We start from the raw sequence: 26,854 nt of genomic DNA, 5'->3' as shown, positions 1-26,854 counted from the left end.
GGATCTTCCATTGGTAAATTAACATACGGTAAACTGAGATGAAGCTATCCCAGAAGAGTCTAATCGACTTCCTAGCCGAGATACAGAGTGGTTTATGTATTCACCAATATTCTCAATTTGATCACTTTAGAACCACTCAAGTAAAGTCGATTGATATGTACGTATGATTCACTTCATTAGGTCCAGCAATTCTTTTTTAGTCGGTTTAAAGAAATCAGGTCCGTATTAGAAAAACATGGGGTTGTTCACAAGCTGAAACTTACAACCTGTATAGTGGATTATTGGAATTGAATCGAAATCAAAGTAAGGGATGACGGATATCCCTCAAGGAAAAGTGCTAATCGTAGACCTGTATTTCGGGATTTCAGTCCTCATCAGTGCGATAAAAAAGTGTAAGGATGAATAACAATTAGAGGAAAACAACAAACAACAGGCAACAACAGAAGTAAGATGCGCATCTGTAGTGTCAGCTTGGAAGAACCAATGGGTTTTTGGGCAACCACTAACGTCAATGAGTTCCTGGACTCGGATGTCACGCAGGTAGCTATAGCTGTCTACGTGTTGACGTTGGTTGTTGCCCGAAAACTTCTTCTATTGTTGATTCCGTTTGTTTTCCTTCAAGTGTTGTTCATCCTAAGACTTTTTCTCGTACTGATTAGGGCCGAAAGACTGAAACACGTGTCATTGGTAAGCATTTTTCCTTGAAGAACGTCCATTATTCTTTACTTACTTTTTTTATTGAATAATCTCGTTATCCTTTACACATATTATAAATATTCGGAAGGAGCAGAAAATAATCCCTGTATAAGATTCTCATTGAACTAAGATGGGTTTTTCATTTAGTTACAATAAATTCTCAAAAACTGAATTTGAAATACATAATATAGACTTGTCTTTTCGTTATAGAAAAGTTATCGGAAAGTTTCTCATCGCAACAAGTTGGAATTTATCGTAACTTCAGAAGGGCATGGAGCTGAATCTCTAAAATCTAGATCAATAGATCTCGAGATGAGGGTAATAATAGGTCAAAGGCGCCCTAGACGATCCTAATCTCGAATAAAGTAGGTTCCACAAGAAAAATATAACATTCTATTGTTCCTTTTAATGTTAAAAACCCCATATTTCAGTTCTGACTGAATCCACCAGACTGTTAACTGAAAATGGCCACATTTACATGAGGATTTACATAATTTTAACTTCCCGGAGAACTCCGGGAAGTTATTCCTTCTCTGGCTAGAATATACACTTTCTCTTTCCTGCAATCGAGAGGAATTCCCATTTTCCCTCTGTAATAAGTATTTCGATGATTTCCCAGAATTATTGATTCTTCGCATTTGGTTTCTGATGGGATGTTCGTAGAAATCATGAGGGATATATTTCCTTTGTAGATACTATTTCTGTTTTATCGATATCATTTGATCGATTTTTGAGAGTTCGTTCTCCGAACATTTCTCCAAAATGCCTTCCGATTGAAATTACACTTCCTCTTTCCTTTCCGACGCTTTTTATCGGAGGTTGAGAATGTTAAGATAATGAATTACTCACGAAACCAAAGCGATTTAGATCGACTGGCGAAGCAAATAAGCAGAAGAACTACTGTATATGCCCAAACATGCTAATATCATCAGGGTATTCTCAACTCTTCAACCATCTGCCTAAATATATTGAGTTACTAAACTCATGGTATTCAAAAAAGTAGTTCAGATTAATTCAGCTTATGCTGTAAACAAATACATAAAACAATCACTACACCTATACGGGGAGACAGTTTTTTTTTCTGAGGTGCGAGGAGCACAAACTCATTTCATTGGCCAGAACCTTTCTGATGTATACGTAAATGAACCTTCAAGAAAGAGTTTCAATAAACCTGAAAGAGAAACACTCTTGTGGAATCATTTTAGGTTAATTCATTCCGAAAAGTGTCCAAGGAACGTTGATACTGTGAAATCTTAGAAGTCAAGGGCGTAGAATTGAGGGGGGTACTGGGGGTAATTACCCGCCCCAAGATTTTCAAAATATAAAATTTCAGGAATCTCGTACAGACGAAGAACGAAAATTTCTCCATAAAATGAACCAATAATAATCATTTTACTTTCCTTTGAATCGACACGTCAGTAAAAAGTCGGACCCCTTTACGGTTTATGAGTTTATTATCACTTTCAAGATGGGTACTTTCATTACACTACGAGCTCGTCTTTGTCCGAGGTTTATTATTTTCTTTTATCTATCTGCTTTCTCGGTATCGCCCTTTGTTTGCCATCTGTGATTTTTGCATTCGTCATCACATCATACCTACCTGTTGTTTTCGGTTTTTTGTATCTTCTCGTCACAAACTTTCAATATGTAGTTATCAAAGAACTAAACAGAGTAATTGTCTGGGCTGTTCAATTTATTGTGTTTCATTCAAATTGCAATTTATTTGTGAAGACATTAGTTTTGAGTTGACTTTATTTACAGGGTGTTCCTAAATTGGAGGTACAAATGAAAATGACAGATTTGTCGGATTATTTCAAGAAAAAAGTCCTCTAACATGGGTCCACAAAGGCTATGTTTTTGAGTGTAAAAATTCAAGTTTTTCTCTCATAGGACCTTCCCATCACAAGATATAATATGTACTTGAATTCGCATATACAGGGTGTTTCCTAAATATGCGGCAAAAATTCAGGGGGTTGTTCCTTGGACTATTTTAAGCATGTTTTGTCCTTGGATGATTTTTGAAAAACCTCTTTGTTTCGAAGATACAGGGCGAACAACATTTTTCATATTTTTAAAATTAATAATAGTTTAAATAAAAATGCGTACCGCACTGTGTTTACTAAGTAGGTACAATTTATTTTTAAATTTGTTTAACAACATTCCAATTACTAAAAACGGCCAGTTTTTTGACTAAAAATTGATAAGTGCAGATGGTAAAGGAATACAGATTAAACACGGTTTTCATTTGAATTCGTTGTGTGATGTATTAGCAATTAACATTTTATCTTTGACTATTATGAAGGGTTCGGCAGTCAATGAGGAGAAGATTGGATGCTTGTATGCTGGCTAGAGGTGGTCATTTTCAACAGTTTTTGTAGGTTGAGTTGAATTTTCATGTAATTTTTCATAATAAAATGTTATTATCTGAAATTTTGTTTCCCCTATATCTTCGAAACAAATAGGTTTTTCAAAAATCATCAAAGGACAAAATATTCTTAGAATAGTCCAAGGAACAACCCCCTGAATTTTTGCCGCCTGTTTAGGAAACACCCTGTATATTCCAATTTAGAGTTTTCATCATGTGATATACTAATTTCAAATGCAAATTTACAGGATGAATTTTTTCTGGAAGGGTGCTCACTTCTTTCCTCCAGAATTATTTTTTTGTGAACCATTGGTAGTTTAGAAGAATTTAAAAGGAAACTCTGGTTCAGTACTACACTTTTTGGTTTATTTGGTTCGGTCGTATCTGCAATCGATTTCGAGAAAAAAATTCAAACTGCTCTCTATAGTAATTCTCAGGAAAATTAAAATTATTATAAAAATCCAGTTAGGTAGCTGTGATAAATAAATTGATTATAAGTTTTGGTACTTATTTACCAACTCTGTAGCGAAGATTAATAAAGATTCGATAAACTACAAAGAAACACCCTGTATCTCGAAAACAAAGCGTTTGCGGGCTCTTGTTTATGGGCCATTTTATTTTTAAAATTATCGAAGGAATCTCTCATTTTCCCTCGTAACTCCAATTCAGGAACACCCAGTATGAGATAAGAACAATCGAATTGGTAATACAAAAAAATTATATCGAGTAATTTGGTTCAAACTTCGTTATCAAACCTCTTTTTCTCACATTCTAGATATGAGTAAATAATGTAATTTTTTTTTAGATTACCCCTCCACGAAAAAAAAAGATCTACGCCCTTGTAAGAAGTATCTGCTAATATGCTACACCTCACTGGATTCCTTACAGGGCATTCTTGCACAGGTAGCATCTCATGAGAATGCTGTGGGGAGGAAGAAGAAACTACGGGTTACCTGGGGACGGAATGCCTTGCAAACGCCAGCCAATGCTAAATATTCTTTGAACAAGAGACTTGTAAAAGTGAGGAAGAGGATGTAGCCTCTTTGAAGCCATCCCAAATACTGAAGTTCATTAGAAATTCACAACTGGAGGGCGAGCTGTAGACTACGACAACTCTGATGGGGGTACAATATACAATATATTTTTGAGAAAGAGCAATACAGAAAATTATTTAACTCAAACAATAAAGCATATGTAGATGAAATCCTTCCTTAAATCTACAATTTTTATTATAATCTTGCAGACTTTTATTTCAAGAGTTACCTATTTTTTTTATGGCTTGTCCTACACTTGTATATATCTTTGAGGATCAATTAATTATTATTATTATTATCGAATTGAACTTACCTTCATGAGCACGTACTAGTATATCTAAAATATAAATAACATCACAGGCGTAATCAAGGGTCCACCATAAAACCGGAACCGAATTGTTCAGCTCCCAAAAAACTGCTCTGCCCAACACGAAGACCACATTGTACAGCACGGCCAACGATACCAGCATCAGCCACTGCAAAGAATCAAATCTATGTATTAAATATCTGAAATTGAATGTCATTGCTTTTCGGTGTTCGTTCAAGTTGTGCTGGTAAGTTACTGATTTTTTATTCAAATTTCCAGCTTGGATCGTGGTGAAATCTGCTGGCGTTAACAATAAATAAAGATAGTATTTCCGGTTATCGAAAAAAAATTCATATTTGAAGTTCTATGATGCAGGTCTGAAAAATCGATCAACACTCAACATTACTATGTAACTTTCACTCTGTTCATTAGAAAAACATCAGGAAGAATAATGTTAGCAGGATTTTGGATTGGTATAATAAAAGTCAGTTAATAGGGTTGAGAATATTCAAATACTCTTTTCATAAACATTCAATTTAGTTTATATTTCAGGTTGAATTCTCATCACTGTTCAAATGCGGTCCTCGGCTACTTTGATAGTAATTAAAATTAAGTTTTCATTCAGAACACCCTGTGGTGTGAATCATTGACAGACCATAATGTTGCCTCATCTTTTCTGAATATTTCTCTTATTTATTATCGCGATGAAAATTTGTTGGTATTATCGAAGCATAGCAATCGACATTGATATAATATACTTTTTCAGCAATATAAAGGGTGTTTTTTTTTAGCTATAGAACTTTAAATTGCAATAAAACAACGATGGATTATTCGATTGACATGAATTTTATTTATCCGCAAGATAATCTTGTGGCATTACATTTTAAATATGATTTCTGGCATATGACCGCCACGGCTGGCTCGGATATAGTCCAATCTGGACGTCCAATTTTCGATGACTTTTTCCAACATTTGTGGCCGTTTATCGGCCATAACACGGCGAATGTTGTCTTCCAAATGGTCAAGGCTCCGCATAGACCAATGACTTTACATAGGCACACAGAAAGTAGTCTAGCGGTGTTAAATCACAAGATCTCGGAGGCCAATTCACAAGTCCAAAACGTGAAATTGGGCGGTCACCAAACGTGTCTTTCAATAAATCGATAGTGGCACGAGCTGTGTGACATGTTGCGCTGTCTTGTTGGAACCACAGCTCCTGGACATCAATTCAGGAATGAAAAAGTTAGTAATCATGGCTCTATATCAATCACCATTGACTGTAACGTTCTGGCCATCATCGTTTTTGAAGAAGTACGGACCAATGATTCCACCGGCCCATAAAGCATACCAAACAGTCAGTTTTTCTGGATGTAACGGTGTTTCGACATACACTTAGAAGATTAGCTTCACTCCAAATGCGGCAGTTTTGTTTGTTGATGTAGCCATTCAACCAGAAGTGCGCTTCATCGCTAAACAAAATAAAATGGACGTAGTGCGCGATACGTATTCCGCACAAAACCATTATTTTCGAAATGAAATTGCACTATTTGGAAGCGTTGTTCAGGCGTTAGTCTATTCATGATGAATTGCCACACCAAACTGATAATAAATTACTTGACAGCTGTTAAATCGGTCACCATCTTGAACAGTAATGCCGACTTAAAGTTATATACCTCGAAAAAAAACACCCGTTATAAATGAAATTTAATTCTTCAACGTATACCCCTATTGATTGATATTTTGAATCCTAATTTTTTAATTTGAATTTGATGAGTTCGTTGTTCCTATTGTATCGAATATTCATTGGATAAAAGAACTTTGTTCATTAGATGTATAAAGTCTTACATATAAACTACGTCAGACAATTTAAATTAGCGGTAATACATTATTATACAAAGTATAACCTAGCGAATAATGAAGAGAACATTGTAATGATACACACATCGTCAAAAGTCTTGATCCCCCTAGGTTTATCAAGAAATAAACAATCTAAGTTCTGGAAATGAGATAAATATTTTCCTCTTTTTCAACTGCAATATATGTGTTTGTCTCTGTTTGTTAGTCTTTGCTTCAAGCAGGATGGGACAAAATAGGAAAAATGAGAAAAAATCTGAATTTATTGATTATTTATTTTTGATTAATTATATAGTTATTCCACAACTGAATCCATAAACCATTACCACATCTTCTTTCAATTAACTTCCCAATACGCCTAGGTATCATACGAATCAAGACATCAAATTTTCAGGCATATCGTTTCATTCTTCCTGAAGGGCTCAAATGAATGTTGAATGAATGTTGGTTTTGGCGATTGGATATTGCTCTTCCTAGGTAATGCCATACGTGCTCAATTGGATTCATGTTTGGTGAGTTTGTTGGCCTCCTCTGGATATTGTTCTCTTGAAAAATGTTCTGAATAACTGGATGGGCGTTATTATCCTGATAAATAAAATTATCCACAAATTCGTTGTGCAGAGGGAATTTTTCCTCTCCTATCATTGGATAGATTCATTAATGTTTTCTACGTATATGGCACCAGTCATTGTTCGTTCAACGATAATAAGAGGGGTACGTCGATCGAACATTATACCCTTCCAGAACATTATTGATCCGCCTTGAAAGGGTACAACTTCCCGGGTGAAATTGAGTCGCTCTAGCCTGGACCTCTCCAAACACTTTCTCGTCGACTATCACTTTGTAAACCGAATCGTGACTCGTCCGAAAAAAGTACGTTGCGCCATTATGGTGAAAGCCAGACTTGGTGGTGATCTGTCCACTGTCCAGGTCTTCTTGAATTTGAGGAATGCAACCGTCTGCTTATGGTTTTGACTACCAATCTAGAGGTTCTCGAAAAATGACTTTGAATGGCTGTTACAGATACCGTTCGATTCCTTCGAGTGAAATTTGCGATACAATGGTCTTCCCTTGCAGATGCTACTCTGGGTCGACCAGGAACCGATCTCCAGGTAACGCTGCCGTTTTCCGGGAAAAGGGCCACTATGCAGTATGCACCTTACTGAAGTCTGTGGAATACTCAAACGTTGCGCAATCTGGTAGTTCGATGTAGGACTACTATTCTTGCTTGGTAAAACTGAGAAATTGGATGTCCTGGCATTTTCCACGAAATATTCTCAATATTACAACTCTCGTTATTCGCTGATAACTGATTAACTTCGAGTACCCCTATATTCTCCCGAACAAGAACAATTTTTGCTGGTTTATTGTTTTCATTCAAATGATTAGATGGTGAAGATACCACACACAAAAAATTGTCATGTTACATTCAACAAGTTGAGAGTTGATAAGGGAGGCCAAGACTTTTGACGATGTGTATATATTTCATTGGTTTAATCAAAGTTGTTCCTTGATTCAATGAGAACAATTCATCAATAATAAACAACTATTCATTGTATTCATGTTTCTTTTCATCGGTTGAGAAATGATAACTGAATTAATCAATATTCAATACAATAAACTTTTTCGTGAAATGTATGTACACTTTCGGTTCAGTGTATTAATTGAAATTAACTTTAAGAACTTTGCGTTCGAAACATTCATTTCTCGTACAACGACGGTATAGTATATTCAGAATCGGAATATTTCAATTATACAAGGTTACCCAAGTTTCATGAAATTCATTTGGGGGCAGGGAATTAATTGCCTAATAGTACTTTCGAATAAACCCCGTTATTTAGTGGATCGTCTCTGGAACCAGAATGTGTCGATTTGCTTGTTTCTATTGGCTAAAATAGTCCCGCCTGATGACGATTTCGTTACTTTCATTGGCTGCACTTCTTAATTATCTTTCCTATGATTCGCATACAGCAGTGCATGATTAATAGTTTTTTTTTTTAATTTTGATAAAGGTTACTTAAAGTATGCCATAATATTTCTAATATACATACTAGGGATTTCCAAGTTCCCCAAAATTTATTAGGGAGCAGGGAATTCATTGTCCAAACAGTCTTTTTGAATGAATTTCAGGATATTAGTGGATTGTCTATCGGAATAGTATTTGTAGATTTGACCACTTTCATTGCTCGTAATAGCATTTCTCTCCAAATTAAAACATCGCCATAAATGAAAGAAGGATATATTCAGAAAAGATGAGGCAATCGGATTGTTCGTAAATAATCTCGTCTGTCAACGAATCACAGGGTGTCCCAAATAAAATCTTACATTCAAGTTTTTTTGTCCACTTCTGAATATATCATTTTGATTTCGTTCTAGGAGTAATACAAACGAATTATTATTCGTGATGTCCATTCTTTTCATAAATTATTATTATTTTCACCTCTTAATCCTCGGGAATAATTTAGAAAGATCTTCAAATTGTTTCAAGATAATGAACATAATGTGGAATGATAACATTATTCATCTAAATGTTGCTTTCATTTCTGAAATGAAGAAAGAGATTACATTCTCCATTTTAAACTAGTTGTACCTAAACACGCAATAATTACTTATCTCTTCTTTATGCTAACTGCGCGGATTCAAGATTCAATTAGGTAGGTCTCTCACTGAAGGAAAACTTTCCACGTGGAATAGATTTTCGTTGAAAGTCGAGTCAAGGTATATTGAAAATTTGAAATTTTTTTCATACCTTTTCGTTGTTATATACTCATACATGATAATAAATAATGTCAAGGATAAATTTTTCTCCAATTCTGAGAAAAGTGCCTTAATTCTGTCCTGTAGAACAAGATCGTGCAGGGATATCTCAGTTTCACACAGGTTAAATTTCATTATCATTGGTACTCGGAACTCTCCTGTCATGGATTTATCTACCATGTGTCAAATTTGTGGAAATAATCCATCAATTCCAATGAAAATTCAGTGAATGAGAAAAAATGATGTATAATACTAGAACAGAAAGCTCATTCTACCACTCGTTCATTCAAAAAATCTCCACTTCGTGGCTCGTTTTTGAATTTTATACCAGAATATTCTATTATTATTTGTTTTAAACTTGTATTATGAGTAATTATAAGCACATCAGTTTGAATTTACGAGAAATAGAATAAATCGCAATTTTTTGCAAGAATCAAACTGAAAAACTTGGTACCTGCAATATAATCCTTATTCTATAAACTACAAAGCTTGCAAAATCTCTTGTTCAGAACACGCTAAATTTTAAAGGTTCCAGAGTACTGAAACAATTTTTTCTTTTATGTAATATTAACTTTTCATATACCTACTAGATTTCCCGAGTCTCGTTCATTCATCAATGAATTCGATGATATTAATTCGTTACTTGAAAGCAGAAAAAAATAATTTTCAAGAATGAAGAGCTGGGAAGCAGAATTTCGGATAACTCATTTTCTTGATGCCCCATATGCCTACGCATTTGATTTCTAATTGAAAAATAAATTACAGGGTGTCCGGGAAAATGTGGGAAATCTCTCGGATTCAGATAAAACATGAAAAATATGATGACAAGTTCCCATCATTTTATTTTCCTAACGGTCCTCCCTACGGAGATACGGCCTCTTAAATGACGTCACTGGAAATCCATTTTAGTTGAATAAATTTCAAACTACTCAATATAATTTAGAGAAAATTTGATATGATGAACAGTAGTAGGGACCTCTTAAAATACTGCCCTTGAATTTGAATTAGCTCTTTTAGTTTAGCAGGGGCGGACAAGGTGGTACCTTTTAATGCTTACATTTTCAACAGCCTGTATGATAAGGAGTAGAAAAAAATCAATTTGAAAAGCTTGAACATTAAGCTAAAAAAAGATACTCTTGTTTATCGTCGATAAAATGAATCTTTTTCGAAAACAAAATAACAAAGGAATTAATTTTTTTATTTCTATTAAAAAGAACCATGAATTCTATTTTTTTATCGGCAACCAAGTGTGATACGAAAGTTGTTCAAGGAACAAAAAAGTTCTAGTTCATGTTATTGAATCCGGCAAAATTTATTTCAGTAAAATGGATTTCCAGTAACGTCATTTAGGGAGGACCGCTAGGAAAAAAAATGATGGGAACTTGTCATCTTATTTTCTTATGTTTTATCTGAATCCGAGAGATTTTCCACAATTTTCGGGACACCCTGTATATAATAAATCACAACAGTTTTATGGTCTCCAATAGGTGGATGTATAGATAAACAAGAGTTCTGAAGCTCATGTATTTTTTTCTTGTGAAAAGTTTCTAAAAAAAAGCTCGGGACGAGAGATGGTATGCAACATATGAGAAAAATATTTTTTTTTACACCATAGCATAATTATTTATGGAACGCTCAGTTGCAAAATTCACGATGAAGAATTTCTGTGCATGTGGGACACAATGGAATCATATTCCCCTGGGTAAGCTCACAGCCGAGCTGTAATACAAATTCTTCAGGTTGGAATTCGGAATATGAAGCCCTAACGTTATTGAAGTGAATGTGGGAACTACAAAGATTTTAGCATTCTGATTTATTCTTCCTATTCAACATGAATTATTGTTTTGAAAAAACTTGTAATAGTTCAATCTTTAATAGATTTTGTCCTGAAGCTCTTTGATGCAAGTTGTTTAATTAATTTAAATAAATACAGTGTGGTCCGATGAAAACTTAATATCTCGATTTTCCGGCTTCAAAATGAAAATGTGGAAAATCAGTCGGACCCGCCAATTTCTGATTTGAGGAGGAACATCCTCGTAACTGCAACCTCCTAATGGGGGTGAGTATAACCCCTAATTTTGAATTGGGATGAGGGGTATTGCGATATGTTATTTTGAAGATCTTATCGAGTACTTTCTGATCCTGAAATTTCGTTTCAAAATTTCCATCGATAACGAAATGACAGGGAAAATAGTGGAAGAGTATTTACTTTTGTGATTAGTTTATTAAATGCTGGAAATGCACTTCCATGCAGTGAAGTAAGTTTTGCTGTAAACGTTCACGTACGTTTCTAAAGATTTCTGATGTAATTTGACGGCTTTCATTAATGATCCGAGCTCGCAAATCATCCAATGACATAAGCTGGGTAGCGTAAATCTTAGATTTCAGGTGACCAGTGCCAGATTAGGTGATCTGGGTGGCCACTCAATGTGTCCCCTTCTTCCAATCTATAAGCGTGAGGAAAATTTTCATCCAAGAATTGACGTACCGGTTGAACGAAATGAGGTGGTGCGCCATCTTCTTGGAAAATAATCGTTTGATGGTCTTCTGCATTCTCGAGAACTGGATAAATAGCGTTCTCCAATAGATCTGAATAAATTTGGCCAGTAGGATTACCGGATATAAAAAGCCCATTAAAAGATTTCCATGAATACCCGTCGAAACATTTGAATTTTGGGGACGCTGAGTATGCACCTTACGAAATAATCTTGGATTTTCATGTGACCAATACCGACAGTTAAGTATGCCAGTTTACAACGCCTTCGAGGTAAAATGAGCACTCGTCTGAAAAACAGATATCGAACATGTAGTTTTGATTTCCGTAAATCTTTTCACTGACCACTTTACAGAACTGAAGTCGGCGATCGGGATTATTCTCATTCAGTTTCTGAACCAATCGTATCTTATAAAGATGGAATTTATGTTGTTTCAGGATTCTCATGATTGCTATGCCTGAAACACCAGATACGTTTCATACGTCCCTTGCTTCGTCTCTTCTATGCATCCTCTTTTTGTTTCCGACTGAACCAGTAGCGTCAAATTTGGCAACCAGTTACACAACGTAAGCTGCAGCGGATTTATTTTTCCAGTATGTCGTTCGTTAAATGAACTGTGCAACAGTTGCACCATTTGCCTAAACATTGATTAAAAATTTAAACATTGATTTCTTTATGATTTCTCTTGCATCATGTTTTAAATTACGTCTAACGTGACCTTATCACCAATTACACTAAACAGGAAAATGTTGGATATTAAGGGTTTTAAATACAGAGTATTCACTAATACACAGATGATGATTTTAATCGTTTATTATCAAACTCTCTAGTAAGTCTCTAAGCAAGCTCAGTTCAGAAGGACAGTTCAGAAGGCAGGACAGAAGGACTAAAGTTATGTCCCTGTCGTTTGCTCTCGATCATCGAAGATCTATTCTTGTTTTCTCTCTCGATGGCCCTCGATGGCCTCGCCACGCGCAGACTCGTAGCGCCACCGTGACAACATGAAGTAATACTTCAAGTGTAGGGTTACATGTTAGTTATCTCTCTCGTAATTTGTTCGGATGAAGTAATATTCTAACAGAAAATTTGGACGTTTATTTTCCCGATTAGTTTTGAACAGGGTTCTGCACATATACCTCATCAATTTGATATTAGGTCTAAGGTTCTGCGCAACTCAAAACGTTGAAACATATGTTTATTACATAACCATCATAAACATTATTTCTCTATGGACATAATTTGATTGTGTTTTTCTGTGTTTGGTTTTATGAGGAATTTCAAAATTGAAATATGGATTCAGATTCAGATCGTGAATTATCTTTCAATGACAATTCATAATAATAATTTATAATTGATGTAAACTTTGTCACCACAAGAATAGAGAACATTACACTAGAAAAATGAAATTCCTGATTTCTCTATGATCACCGTTGATATTTTGAAATGTTGCCAAACATATCTCCTGTTTAGCTAAACATCGATTATCAGAGCCGTATCTAGGTACTATTGCGCCTGTGGCAAAATGTTAGACAGCGCCCCTCATTTTCGAAGATTTTTTTTCATCCATTATATTTTCTTATAGTAATTTTTTGTTCATAACTTAAGTCATATATTTTCGTTTTACTGATCATTTTAGGCTTAGTACGCGAATTCTAGGGAAGGCTAGCAATATTTTCAATGTTTCCAGATTCCTCGGCATCGTTCGTTGCGAGACGTATACATTAGGGATTCACGACTTGACTTGATATTCAAGCTAATTGGCTTGGCTTGACTTGAAATCAAGTCAAGTCCAAGTCAACTAATAGTTTTTCAATCGAGTGAAGTATTTATTTATGAAGTACTTGAATTCCATCAAGCTACTTGGTTTTCAGCATTCTGTAGTGTCACATAAAAAATAAAATAATGAAATGAGAAGGAACCTTGCAAAAAGCACTTTCATTCATTAAACTATTTTGTATAAAAGAACCAGAAATATCAATAATTCTAAAAAGGGAACCAAAATTTAATCACTATGAATAATAATAATAACAATATAAAAAATACAGTTTCTTAATATTTAGAAATCTTCGAGCACTGTTTGATTACATGATTAGGATTTTAGGTTTTGCTAGCTTAACGTTGAGCTAGCAGAAGCCGCGATTTTTCCGACAATAATATTATAATATTAGGCTAAAATTATGGCCAAAAATAAATCTAAAGTTCTAAAAGTGGTTCTGCTAGATTTATTGGGGTAAGCAATAAATATCGCAAATCAAGTCAAGTCAAGTTCAAGTATGTATGTAATATTTCACGAGCTTGATTTCCAAGTCAAGTAGTTGGTTAAAATATCAAGCTACTTGGTTTGATGAATTCCTAGAATACATGAAAACTGAGTTGTTATCTTTCGAATTATTTCGCCTGGTGCTTCATTATTTTTTCTCTTGATATTTTTGGGCGCCCCTGCGAACCTTGCGCCCGTGACCACCTTCGCACGCCATAGATACGGCACTGTCGATTATTAACAAACGGTGTAATCGGTAGAAATTACAATAATCAATTAGTACTAAACATTGATTACGTAAACAGCGTTCACTTTTTGAATGGTGCAATTGGGCTTAATCTTGATATTAGTGATCTCACTAGAAATATGTGGAAAGAATTTTGTTTCTGATTTTCCTGAATTATAATAACTACGCTCCAGCCTTCGTTTCAGAAAATTTTATTTCTTCAACTATAAGAAGAGTGTTTTTACTGTTGAAAGCAAAATTTTTTGAAACTTAAGCTGAAGTGGAATTTTGATTAATAACTATTATGGGCCATAGTAATCGCCAACCCCCAATGAGGATAAGGCACGAGAAAAAGAAGGAGAACTATGATTTCCTCACATTGAGTAGAGATGATAATTTTTGCCAAAAAAACGAGACCTTCATATATGTCCAAAATTGAAAAAAGGTGATAAGTTTTCCTACTTTCAAGGTCTAGACACGCCACTAATTACATTCGAGACCATTAATCATCATCTTAATCAAAATATCTCCGTTCTTACTCACATTGTAATGATAAGTCGACGATGGATCCACAATGATTGTATGACCCCAACACCTCGCTGGTTCATGACATTTCTCCGCGTTGTCAGCGTTCGATTTTTGATGACTCTTATCCACAAACCAATCCACTGGATCTGGTTCTTTTTTCGAGAAACTCCTAAACCTCACGGCAGCTTGTAGTGAACAGGCAACTCGTCGAAGCCTGCCTCTGAACGCAGAAAAAAGGCGTCGTTGTGATGATGATTGACTCTCCTGAAACATGCATGTAACATATGAGCACAACTGAAATTGCATGGATATTTATTTATTTATCCTTTTGTTTTATTCAATCATTCATTTACTTTCATTTATTCATGTATTATTTATTTATTAGGTGACGATATCCATTACTTTTCCAATAGATGGCTTTAGTTATCTGTATCTCGCATTTTATGGGTCCTATCGGATTCCACTATATGGCGTTGAAAAGATTAGATTTCTGACAGTTTGATGATAAGTTCACTCAGTTTAGTTCGAGCGCGCATCAAAAGGGGACACAAGCAAAAAGCAAATACGCTATATTTTACAGTTTTTCTTCGAAAAAGGCGAAATTTCAAGCTAGGCGGCTGGAAATATAAGAAGTATTCATGTAGGATCCAGTTATTGTTCCCTGTAAATAATTGAGATGGTCAACAGGATGCTTGGAGACCTATTAGTTTCTTCAAGTGTCGAGGGCATGACAGTTTCAACGAATTCACAGGGAACGAATTGTTATTGTACATATAATGTAAAAAGGATGTGTTATTCTTCGAGGTGTCGAAGATATGTCATGGAGTTGTAAATCTTGAAGAGATTTACTGGGGAGTTGGGAAAGTTCGAAGACAACACGGTTGTACCAGATGTGTCACATCTGTGTATCAGGTTCTAGTCCTTCGAGAATATTCGATTTCCAGGAATCCGCGAAGATCTTTGTGGGCGGTACGGCAAAACTCATATTGGACTAGGGGATGGTACTTTTCCTAAGGGTGTGGTCAAGCCGGAAGGAAGGATGGGTATTCAGAGTAGGGCTGGGACTTTTTCGCCTTTTTGTATTCGAATATTCATTCTAAAATTCATTCGATTATTCGAATAATTCATTCAAACAAATATTGATGCTTGATTATTCATGAGTAGTCATGAATATTCAACTATTCGTTGAATATTCAACGAGTATTCATTGATTATTCAGTGCTTATTCAATGAATATTCAGTGATTATTCAATGAATATTCAATAATTATTCAGCGATTAAACTCGTGTTTTAATGAACCAATAAAATCCGCGTGTTTCGCATCTCGCCATATTGCGATCATTTCCAGAGTAACGTTATTGGACATTCGCCAAAAAAAAAAGTCAAGCTCGGTGAAATGTCATAGAATTTTTTAAAAGGCAACGCTACGATTATAGTTCTATTAATAAATAAGAACTTGAAAATTTTATTTATATTTTGATTGTACGAACATTACGAACCTCTACACTCGACGTATTTCGCGAAACACCACTCGAGTTGCGCTCTCGGGACTCGGTGTATAATCGAATATTTTCTATGCTCTTATTATATTATTACTGTTTATTCAATGAAAATTAAGTAAATACTCAATGATTATTCAGTTAATACTCATACGAATATTCCACTCGAAAAACCTAGCCACCGATGATTGGACTAGATTTTCGTTGATATCTAGCAAAAAATATGCATACATATTTAACAGATCTATTTAACGAACAGGTAAAATTGAACACAGTGTACTATTATCTGATGCATAATTATACAAACGTTCTTTATTCTTGGAAAGTCGGGGGTACTCTGGTTTTACCGAAAAAATTGTCAGTTTTATAATCAAATTGTCGTTTGGTAAATGCAGAAATTATATTTATTACATGACAACGTACAAAATACAAAAGATCCTTAAATAGACGTAGTGAAACCTTCGCTGGGACAATACAATCTACATAGACCCATTAAAGGTCTACAGGCACAAAAAGAATGATCCAGCGGATTCTGAGGACATTAAATCCTTCGAGAATACACTTCGTGTTCAATTATAAGAAATTTTCAAAAAACTTTGTTTTTTGATTCAGTTTTGTTAGGGAAAGATGTATGTACATTTTTAGACCTCAGATTTAAAAGAATAAAAAGATTTGTCTGTTCGCAATTCAGAATCAAACAATATTTGACCACTGAAATCGAGTAATGTCTAGAAATGGCTTGCATATGGAATAGGAAAGCAAGGTTCAAATGAAAAACTCTGCAATCGATTGAAAAGACGGCATTAGATTTCGAATGAAGAATCTTATATTATTATTAGAACTCTTTATTGCTAAATTCATGTGTTAGAATCTTATATTTCATTTTTTATTATTTTTTCATTGATGAAATCCCAATTCTATTAATTTTCCTTCGGATGAAAACCAGTTTCTACTATTAAAGAAATAATTTCAATTCAATTGTATCTATCAATTTCAATATATGTAATTTCCAGGAATTTCTTTATTAATAAAACGATTTGTCCATAGTAAATTACAAAACCTTATTTTAATCATTCCTGAATAATGAGTGAAGTGATCATTCAAACTTTCATTCGTAACTTCACAAATGATTCATAAATATCCAACTGCTCACTGAATAGAAAACTGTTCACTGATTATTCATGTATATAAAAGTAGTCATTGATTATTCAACTATTCAGTGAATACTCGACTATTCACTGATTATTCATGAATAGAAAAGAAGTCATTGATTATTCAACTATTCAGTGAATACTCGACTATTCACTGATTATTCATGAATAGAAAAGTACTCATTGATTATTCAACTATTCAGTGAATATTCATGAATATTCGAATAATGCAAAATGCAATTATTCGAATAATTATTCAATGAATATTCGAATATTCAAATCATTCATTCATGATTCCCAGCCCTAATTCAGAGTGGACGAAGTAAGTTCGAGTCGAGAGTCAGTTCAAGTTAAGTCGAAGACGAGTAAAGTTCAAGTTCGGTCTAAGTCGAAGTAAGAGTAAGTTCAGTCGGTGAACTTAAGACGTAAGACGAAAAAAAGGTTCGCGGACAAGATTAAGACGAGTCGGGAACGAATCAAAGACGAGACGACCGAAACTTGTAATAAGACAAAGACGTGAAATATCGAAGACGACTCGAGTAATTTACATTAGAGTTAAAGACGAAGTTCAGTACCGTAGTGAGGAACTTGTAATTAAGACGTAATTAGGATCTTCTCAATACTGAGTTTGTACTATATAATTGTGACTTTGTAAATAGATGTAAATAATTAAAAAGAGTTTAATTATAACAAATCCAACAAAGTTACGGAGAAAAAGACTAAAGGCCAGGTAATCGAATCATACCTCTGGACGATCGATTAACCAAGCCTACATTTATGATCCTGATACTGTAATAGCCAATCTAATCCTAAATGACCATGTTTTTTCTCACAGAACACACTGTTTTTTATTGATATTTAAGATGTTTGTATGGAATAAATGAACCAAATTTCATTCGAAGTCTTCGTTCGTTCTATAAATATTAGATGGTCAAATTTTGAAGTTTTCAATATCGAGTTTAATAGAAGCGAAATTATTAAGCCTGAATTTTCATTCAAATCTCTCAATATGTTCAAGCTCGAAGGAATAAGTGATATTTTAGAAATATTTATTGAAAATAAAGAACATGCTATTCATTAAAGCTGTTGGAAGTGCCTGCCTCCCAGTTTTTCGCACTTTCTGAGACAATAACATATTTGAATAGCCCGTGAAAAATACTCATATTGATGGGTCACTCTTAAATTTTGCTTGAGAAATAAGACAGAAAATACAGTGACCCGCTTACGTGAATCATTGATTGGCACCATTTTCAAAAGGTTTCTAATTGAAATAATACGCTGAAAAGGCTATGTTATGTATCTCTCTATGTATCACAGAATAAGAGAGCATAAAAAATAATTATTTATAATACAAGTGCAGAAGGCATTGATATTCTTCCACGAGTTCAAAATTCAAAAACGAGTCACGAAGTGGCGAGTTTTGGAATGAACGAGTGGTAGAATGAGCCTTCTGTACGAGTATTATACATTATTTTCTCTAATTCATTGCATTTTCATTGAAATTAATGAAATATTTCCATAAATATAATTTAGTGATTTTTGCATTGAAAATTGTTGGTTGGCAGAACAGATTTCTTTAAGGCAGAGAGTGCCAACATAGAATAATAAAATATAACCATAAAAACAGTGCGTTTCTGATATATTCTCGCACGATTTTGTTCTACAAGATGTGGAAGAATGAACGGAATAACCACAGAATTAGAGAAAGAAAATTCCTTATTATATTCCTCTTGACGACTGAATATTTAAATTATCTGAATCTCACAGATTGTTAAAGATAGGCACTTGGTTGATTTGCCGTTAGTATGAAACTGAAATTCTTGATGATTTTATAGTTTGATGAGGAATTCATATATCAAGTTATATATTTTTGAAGAAGGAAAAAAGCGATTTCATTTGTTACAGAAATACAAGTTTAGACAACTTCAAACTAATTGCAATAAGGAACAAATGATGACACTAATGGATTCAACTGAAAAAAGTGCCTGAAAAATATTTTTCTCTCATATTTATAGCACCAGTTACAAGTTATGAGATCTTCTCTTTGCACGCCATCTTCCAGTTTTCCCTTATATCTTGAAAATAGTTGAACTTATAAGGTTGCGGTTTTCACGAGATTAGTTGTCCCAAAAATTGAGCCTGAAAATGTGCCATTCTTTTCTTTTCTCAAATGGATTCTGGGATACCCTCACTAGACAACAAATTTGTGACGAATATCTAATTCCACTAATGAGTATACTTTTTGTAACCTACGAATTACGATATAAATCTACCTATAAAGTATTTTTCAATTACAGATAGTCAAGAGGTTGATAATTATATGAAAGAGCCTCTTTTGTTCAGTATAAAATTTCATTAGTATCATTACGCCAAACTTGTTAATCAGATTATCTCTTCCAAGGAGATTTTTCTGCTTCAATCGAAATCTCCCGTATACCTACTCCACGTTTAATGTGAGGCGGTTAAAACATTAAAATCTTCACCTATCCTATTTCCATTTCAATTTGATGATGAGGGTGATCCTTAACCTAATTCCTTGAGAGATTAGATGTAGGTTATTATCGAAAGTACAGAAACGAGTTTTTGGTTAGATGACTTCAATTGGAGCTTTATAGACACAACGAATTCTCCATTTTATTCAAGAAATATCTTGCCGAATCTTATTAGAAGATTTTTACCCAAACTACTATAAAAAAGAACCTTACAAAACGTTTAAAAATGACGAAAGCACTGATGTGCAGACCAGAGCTTTTGAGCACTTGGTTATTCACTCGCCATTTGTAATTCGGCGAATTTCCAATGTCAGTGCTTTCCCCATTTTTTAGATATTCTTCCTTAATTTTGTAAAATTCTGATTATGCTGTCAGTACAAAATTTTCAAGAAACTTGAAATCGGTGTTCTTCTCACAGGGTGATTTCTTAAGGAAGTCAAATCTGTTGGCAACTCTGTGGATTTCGCCTTCAAATTAAGAGAAATCTTGAAATTTCTAGATTTTTGGCGCGTGGAAACACATTCTCATGAAAAAACGCTCAATTTTAATTGAAAATATTAATTAAAAAGAAAAAACAAAAACTTCTAAGTTAGTTTTTTCATGCTCATATCCAGAGCCTTTTGACGAATTCTTTTTAGAAGAAAAACTTCATGCAGTGGTAATTTATTTTCTTCTGTCCATCGAAAACATGAATTGAACGATCACCTCTTTAGAGGAAAAATAGGTTGATGGTTGTCAGAGCTTCGATTTTCCTCACTGACAACAGCAAATATCTTTATCCACAATCACCTTATAATTGAAGTTTTATCCACACTTATGAACCGTATAAAGTACCACTTTATCCACTAGTGGAATAATGAAATTACTTTATTCCACTAGTGAAATAATGAAAAATACAATCTTGAATAATCACATTTTACTTATATATTAACATTAACATTTATATTAATAGACATTTCGTTCTTCGTTTTATCATAATCCACTTCGTTTCCATTAATAACAAGCTTGTAGTTGTCATTGGTTTCAGAACGCATAGTCGAAATTTTTGATAAATATCTAGAATCATGGATGCATCCTCTTGTAAGGAACGATTAGAACCAGGAGAACCTTGGATTTTTCTTCTTCATATCAAGCTTATTAGATATAGAATCCTCGATATAACTTTCTGCTACAGCTGAGCTTTTCCACCTACCATGTCGTTTAATTGTTGTAAGATCAGCACCTTTATTAGCCAATAAGGTTGTTGAAGTGCGCCTCATACAATGGCCGCTATAAGCTTCTGCGTTTGCCAGATTCTAAAATGAAGCAACTCTCGAAGGAACTTTCGACAAAGTGTTGATTCCAAAAGGTTGTGAAGTACACTTCTCATTAGCGTATCGTAAAAAGAATCTGTCGTTGGATAACTTCTTCGGACGCAAGGACATATATTTTCTACACGTCTCCAAAGTAGTGATAGAGAATCCTGCTTCTATAATTGTGAATTTTCGTGAAATGCCGGTCTTCGTATCTGGTATCGAAACAAGCAGATATGCGCCCCTGCCTTGTACATCACTGATTTTCAAATTCGTCGATTCACAGCATCGACAGGCACCAAAAACTCCCATTATTAGTGCAACCTAAATATTTCAAGGATTATTATCTAAACTGTTCAAAAAGTTACGAGATATTATTACCTTGATCATCAAATATTCTTTATCGCAAGCTCTCGTCAAAAATTCTTCCACGTGTGCTCTTTCCAATACTGCAGCTTTATTCGCCTTGTATCCTCTCGACTCACTCTTCAGATAGGCAGTGAGTTTACTATATTTCCCAATGTCTATGTTATTATAGACCTTTATAGCGGCCTTCAGCATCGAGTACTTCGACCATATGGATGAAATTGCAAACTTCTTCTTTAAATTTAAAAAATACGATAGCATGACTTCCTCACTTATTGCCATTACCCTCCGTTTTTCTTTCCATTCATTCAATTCGGAAAATACTTTTTCATAATAGTCCCTGGACTTGGCAGGCAATAATACATTTTATTTGCTTAAGAAATTTAAACGCTTGAGCTTCGCTCTCGCGTTTAAACATTCTTGCGCAAATAAAAAGTGATCTAAAACACTTATACAATAAATAACTATTATTTTTTATCGAAAAATTATTACCTCTGTAGTAATCATGTTTATTTATGTAACTATATTGAATCACGAATAAATTTCAATATTATTATTATCTAACTTAATTAAGTCATTGATCTAGTCCTACTCTTGATTCACCCAAAGGAATCAAATCTTGAATCCATTCTTCCGTTTGGATTAGAGAGATCACCTTGTTTGGATCAGAGCAGCCTGCAGATATTTTGGTGCCCCGGCAAAATAAAATTTCGCCACCCTTATTCCCTCAATTGTCTAATCGTACCTTCATTGACCACTATTAAATTGATATGTTCTGTTATTTTCCAAAAAAGAAAGAGTTTTTGGCACCTGAGGGCTCTGTAGAACAATAATTTATCACTAAATATTTTTTGATTTAATGAGTGTTACATACACAGGGTGTTCCACCATTGATTTGAAGCCTTATAACGAATAGGCGTTTTCAAATTTTTTTTCGACACAGTAACATTAGGCTCCGTTAAAGCTACATTCTCAAATTGTTTGGAAATACTGCTTGAAACTTATCGTTTATGAGATATTCCGATATTTCATGAATTGAAGTGTCTTAGAAAAAACCTAATAACTTCGAAATAAATTAATTTATTTGAATCAGATTTTGAAAGTGAATACTGGAAGAATGGAGGTGACTACTGATGACTTTTTAATAATCACTGAGAACTCTACTGGGAGTTCGTAATGAGACTATTCATTGATGACTTATTCGAAAGTTAATACTGGATATACTCCAAATGGTACACCCTATTTATCTCATATGGTGAAGATGATAGAATTCGATACCTAATAAAACATTGAAAAAACAAGAAGCTACAGCTATTTTGAGTAACCTGGAAGTAAAAAAATGGAATTTCTTTACTATCTGTGATGTCCCAACACTTACACATCTAATAAACCTGTTGTTTGCCATATGATGTATATCCACTCATAGTAACTCTTTGCTAGTCCAGGAAAGTTACCCATAACACGCTGAACTTGCCAGTTGAAGCCTAGCAGCGCCGAGCGCGTTTACGAATATGTGACAGCTTAATGATTTTAACCTCATCATTATGTCTTTCCTATATATTTCGCTTTTTTTTTAGGGCAATATTTCAGATGTGAGCTAGATATACAAATTTGAAATTTATAAGAGCCAATACTCATCTTTTCGATTAGCAATCTTCAATTCTGAGAGTAGGATGAATGTTGAGAAAAGGTTCACTGTGTCTTCTAATTAATAATCTGTCATCTTAGCAGAATATAAAATGTTTTCAAATTCTTTCTCTCAATCGTTAATCTATAGTTATTTATTGTAATAGTCGATGAATTTGTACCTTTTCTTTGAGAGTGTTTTTTTGGGTCCAAGACGTCACTCGAGAAGATAACGCGATTTTATTGTCGTTTGCAATACAACATTTTTTTTATATCAAGACTTCAAATTCAATTAAAAAATAAAATTTTTGAGAAAATTGTAATTCATGGCACAAAAAAATTGCAACTGTGTTGCTTCACTAGCGATATAAATTCTTCTATCAGAAATGTAAAACAAATTTCACATTCTGATTCTTGTGGAGTGTTCAGTATCTTGTGATGTTCAAAAAATAGATGTTTCTAATAATGTTAATTGTAAAATTACACTTGTTTGTTGAACCTTCGAACTAATGTGTCCAAATTTGTGAATCTAATCGAATGAAAAAAGTTAAAACATTGACATTGACGACTACTTGTCGTCTATCAAGTAGGTATACCTTTTGAAAGAAATTTTCGGCTGGTATTTGGTGTGTTTGGTCTAAATGAGTGATTCAAAAAGACTTCCATCCTACATAGAAGAAGCAGTGCCGGCTATTGGTACAGTATTAGTTCTTTAGAGTCCGAATTTTTCTCCAAAAAATTGTTTACGTGATGAAATTTGAGTTGAGTAATATGTTTTATTACGTAATGCAAATGGACCAAATCAGGGCCGTCGCTAGGGGGTAGGCAGGGTAGGCGGTCGCCTAGGGCGGCAAAATTCAAGGGCTGCATTTCGGCTTGATCAACAAAAACCACATGTGTAGAAATTCAAAGTACCAAATGAAATTTAATTCAGTCCGCAACAACGGGAAGGAATACCGACAAATTCAACTAACATCAAAAACCATAAAAGGTCCGCATTATACATTAAACTCATTAATATCCAGATGTAGCATGATCCCCTCATAGTGCTGTTTACGAGTTATTGACGCTAAAAAAACATATGCCCTCATCAGGCTTGTCGGCGTTCCCTTTACGTTGTCGAATTTTATTGCTTGTTGAGGTTCTGGATTATTTTCTTTTCAATTTCCTAATCACAATGTTGATTCCTCAGGATGGAATGCGAAATATAAGAAAACGATTCCATTTCATCACTTCCAACTGATACTTCTCAAGAAACATAAGAAGTTTCATTATTTCATATCACATTCCATTATTTTATAATATTTTTTATATCAAATTAACTAATGTTGAGCATGGGCGCATTCGAATTAGATAATGGTTCATCAGCATTATCCGATTGTTTTACTCGATAATCTTAAACAAAAAAAAAACAAATTTTCAAGTTTTTCTCTAAAATTGAAACTGAGCTAGGAACCTGAAATTGCAGGCCACACTCTAGAGGGTCGGCAAATAATAGACGGTAGCATTATCTATTAGATCTACCATTATTTACTGGAAGAACGAAGTAAATAATTTTTATATCATTTAAACGAATTTCACCCATGATTTTTTTATCAGATTTACTTATATTAAATCTTTGCATTGTGAATAAATATTCATCATATCAAAGAAAAAAAAACAAAGGATCTGAAACCTGAACTACTATATTGAACATAATCTCGAAAACAACTGAATTCATATATTTCATCATTTATTCATTAGAATTCAGTTGAGTACGTTTATTGTTTATTACATTCCACTTATCCTCAATCATCTATTGGATTGAAATTTGAATCTATAGAAAATAGAACGGTAGAAACGCTTTAGAAGGCGCTGGACCCCGATTATCCATAATTAATTTTTAGCATTCTGCAGAGTTAGCTTCTGTTAGGGCGGCAAAATGGGTCTCTGTCTAGGGCGGCAAAATAGTTCTCTGCCTAGGGCGGCAGTTTGGCTAGCGATGGCCCTGGACCAAATTCAGTGATCAAATAGCTTCAAAATGAGGCAGTCGTAAATAAATGAAATGTTTATATGGAATAGGTAGTCGCAAATACGAGAATAAGTTGTAGTCAAAAGAATCCATTATTTTCGCATGAAACCATGGTTTGATCTGATTTAGGTCAAATAGGCGCCATTCTGTTCGATAAGTTGCCATTTTGAAAGTAATATCATTACGCCTCTCTCATTGAAGCCTTTGTTCCTGTTGGCAAAAAATTGAGACAATTGTTATTCACGAGTTCCTCTTAAAGCAAATCTTTCACCAGCAAAATTGTTCGCCATGAACAGGAAAATATTGTCGATGCAAAAAACCTCCCAACCAAGCTACCGGAGCTTCTGGCGAGTCACTATCGATCCGATGTGTGTGGCCTGGCGTTGTCCTGATTCCTCCTGAATTCCTTTCCTATTGTCCACAGCTAGGAACTTCTGGGCGCGTGCTTCCTTCAGACGGTCCAATTGTTGACAATACAGTTAACAGTTGTGCCGTAGGGAAGCAGCTAAAAGTACCCTGCCGATCCCACCAAACATACAGCAAAACCTTTCTGGCCGTGAATCTAGCTTGGCCACCATTTCCGCCGACCACGACCGTTTTCGCTTGACGTTGTCGTACGTGATCCACTTTTCATCACTAGTCACCAATCGCTCCAAAAATGGGTCGAATTTGTTGCGATTCGCAGATGGAAATTCGGTCTAAGAGGTTTTTGCGTTAAATCATGTGGTGCCCATACCTTTTTTTTAGGACCAGCCTCATGCAAATGGTTCCAATCAATTTTTATGCAATCTTTAGCTCTTGGGGAATCGAAACAATGTTTACATGACGGTCGGATTGGACAATCGATAATTGGTCTTCCAGTACTTGGAGCATCTTTGACATCGAAATTACCGGAACGGAATCGACGAAACCATAATAGTGCGTGATTAGCTGTTACAGTATCAGGACTATGCTCCTGATTTTATGGATATTTGCAACTGTAAAATATAGCGTATTTTTTCTTCGCTAATGTCCATCTTTGACGCGCGTTCAACTAATCACAAAATTGTCAAAAAAGTTTTTGTAGTACGAAATCTCCTCTTTATAATACCATCTAGTGGAACCAGATAGGACTTATATAACGCGATATACAGATATCTTAAGCCATCATTGTCATATGTTTAATGAATCAAACATATATTCTCTAATTCGTAATAGTTGTTATGAAGATTTATTCCAACAAATCAAATTTATTCCAACATAAATTAGATACAATGCAAAATACACACATATTAATCAAATAAAAGAACAAATGTTCTCTCCGTGGATGGGAAACACATCTAAGCACTGAAGTGCTTGTATTAAGTAATCTCCACCCCCCTGGAAAGAAAAATACACTTTTGAAATATATCCTGACGTGCTAAGGTGGCTACATCTTGAAATATTTGAAGTAAAAGAGCAAGGTAAACTCAGCGGACTGCAGAAGTAAGTGGATTTCATTTATATTTCCTCAATTCGCAAAAGGGTGGCAAATTAATTTTTTTTTTTAATATCATTACAACATAGATCATTCATTCAGACATCTCAGCTCATCTGATTTTTCATAATGAGATTCTTTATTTCTGCCTTAAAGTTATTTCTATTTTTTGTTTGTCTCAGATGGAGAGGAAGCATATTGTAATATTTTGGCCCAAGATAAAATACAAAACGCTGCGCATGTTTCTTTCTGAAAAGTGGAATCTCAAGTGATTTACTTTCAACTAATCTTGTATTGTACTTCCTATTTCATTCTGAAGTTGGTTGTGCCCTGGAGAACATATGTAGTAGAGATTGGTAAGTAAATAATTTTTTTATGTTAAGCAGGTTGGCCTCTCTATACAGTGCTTTCGTTGAATATCGCCTATCTTTTTTGAGAA

General features: G+C 34.4%; 1 protein-coding gene across 2 annotated transcripts in view; it reads right to left on the bottom strand.

The window, feature by feature from the left end:
• Positions 1–26,854, bottom strand: part of LOC123672315 (kinesin-related protein SMY1-like) — a 286,748-nt gene that overhangs the window by 74,408 nt on the left and 185,486 nt on the right. For both annotated transcript variants that reach the window (XM_045606395.1, XM_045606394.1), the window contains exons 10-11: positions 14,538–14,786; positions 4,409–4,571 (exon numbers count right to left, since the gene is read on the bottom strand). In XM_045606395.1, the coding sequence (XP_045462351.1) occupies positions 4,409–4,571; positions 14,538–14,786 (412 nt within the window). The remainder of the gene's footprint in view (positions 1–4,408; positions 4,572–14,537; positions 14,787–26,854) is intronic.

The sequence above is a fragment of the Harmonia axyridis genome, chromosome 2 (genome assembly GCF_914767665.1).
Source record: "Harmonia axyridis chromosome 2, icHarAxyr1.1, whole genome shotgun sequence".
NCBI classification, from domain to species: Eukaryota; Metazoa; Arthropoda; class Insecta; order Coleoptera; family Coccinellidae; genus Harmonia; species Harmonia axyridis.
This window is presented reverse-complemented; position numbering and strand designations above follow the sequence as displayed.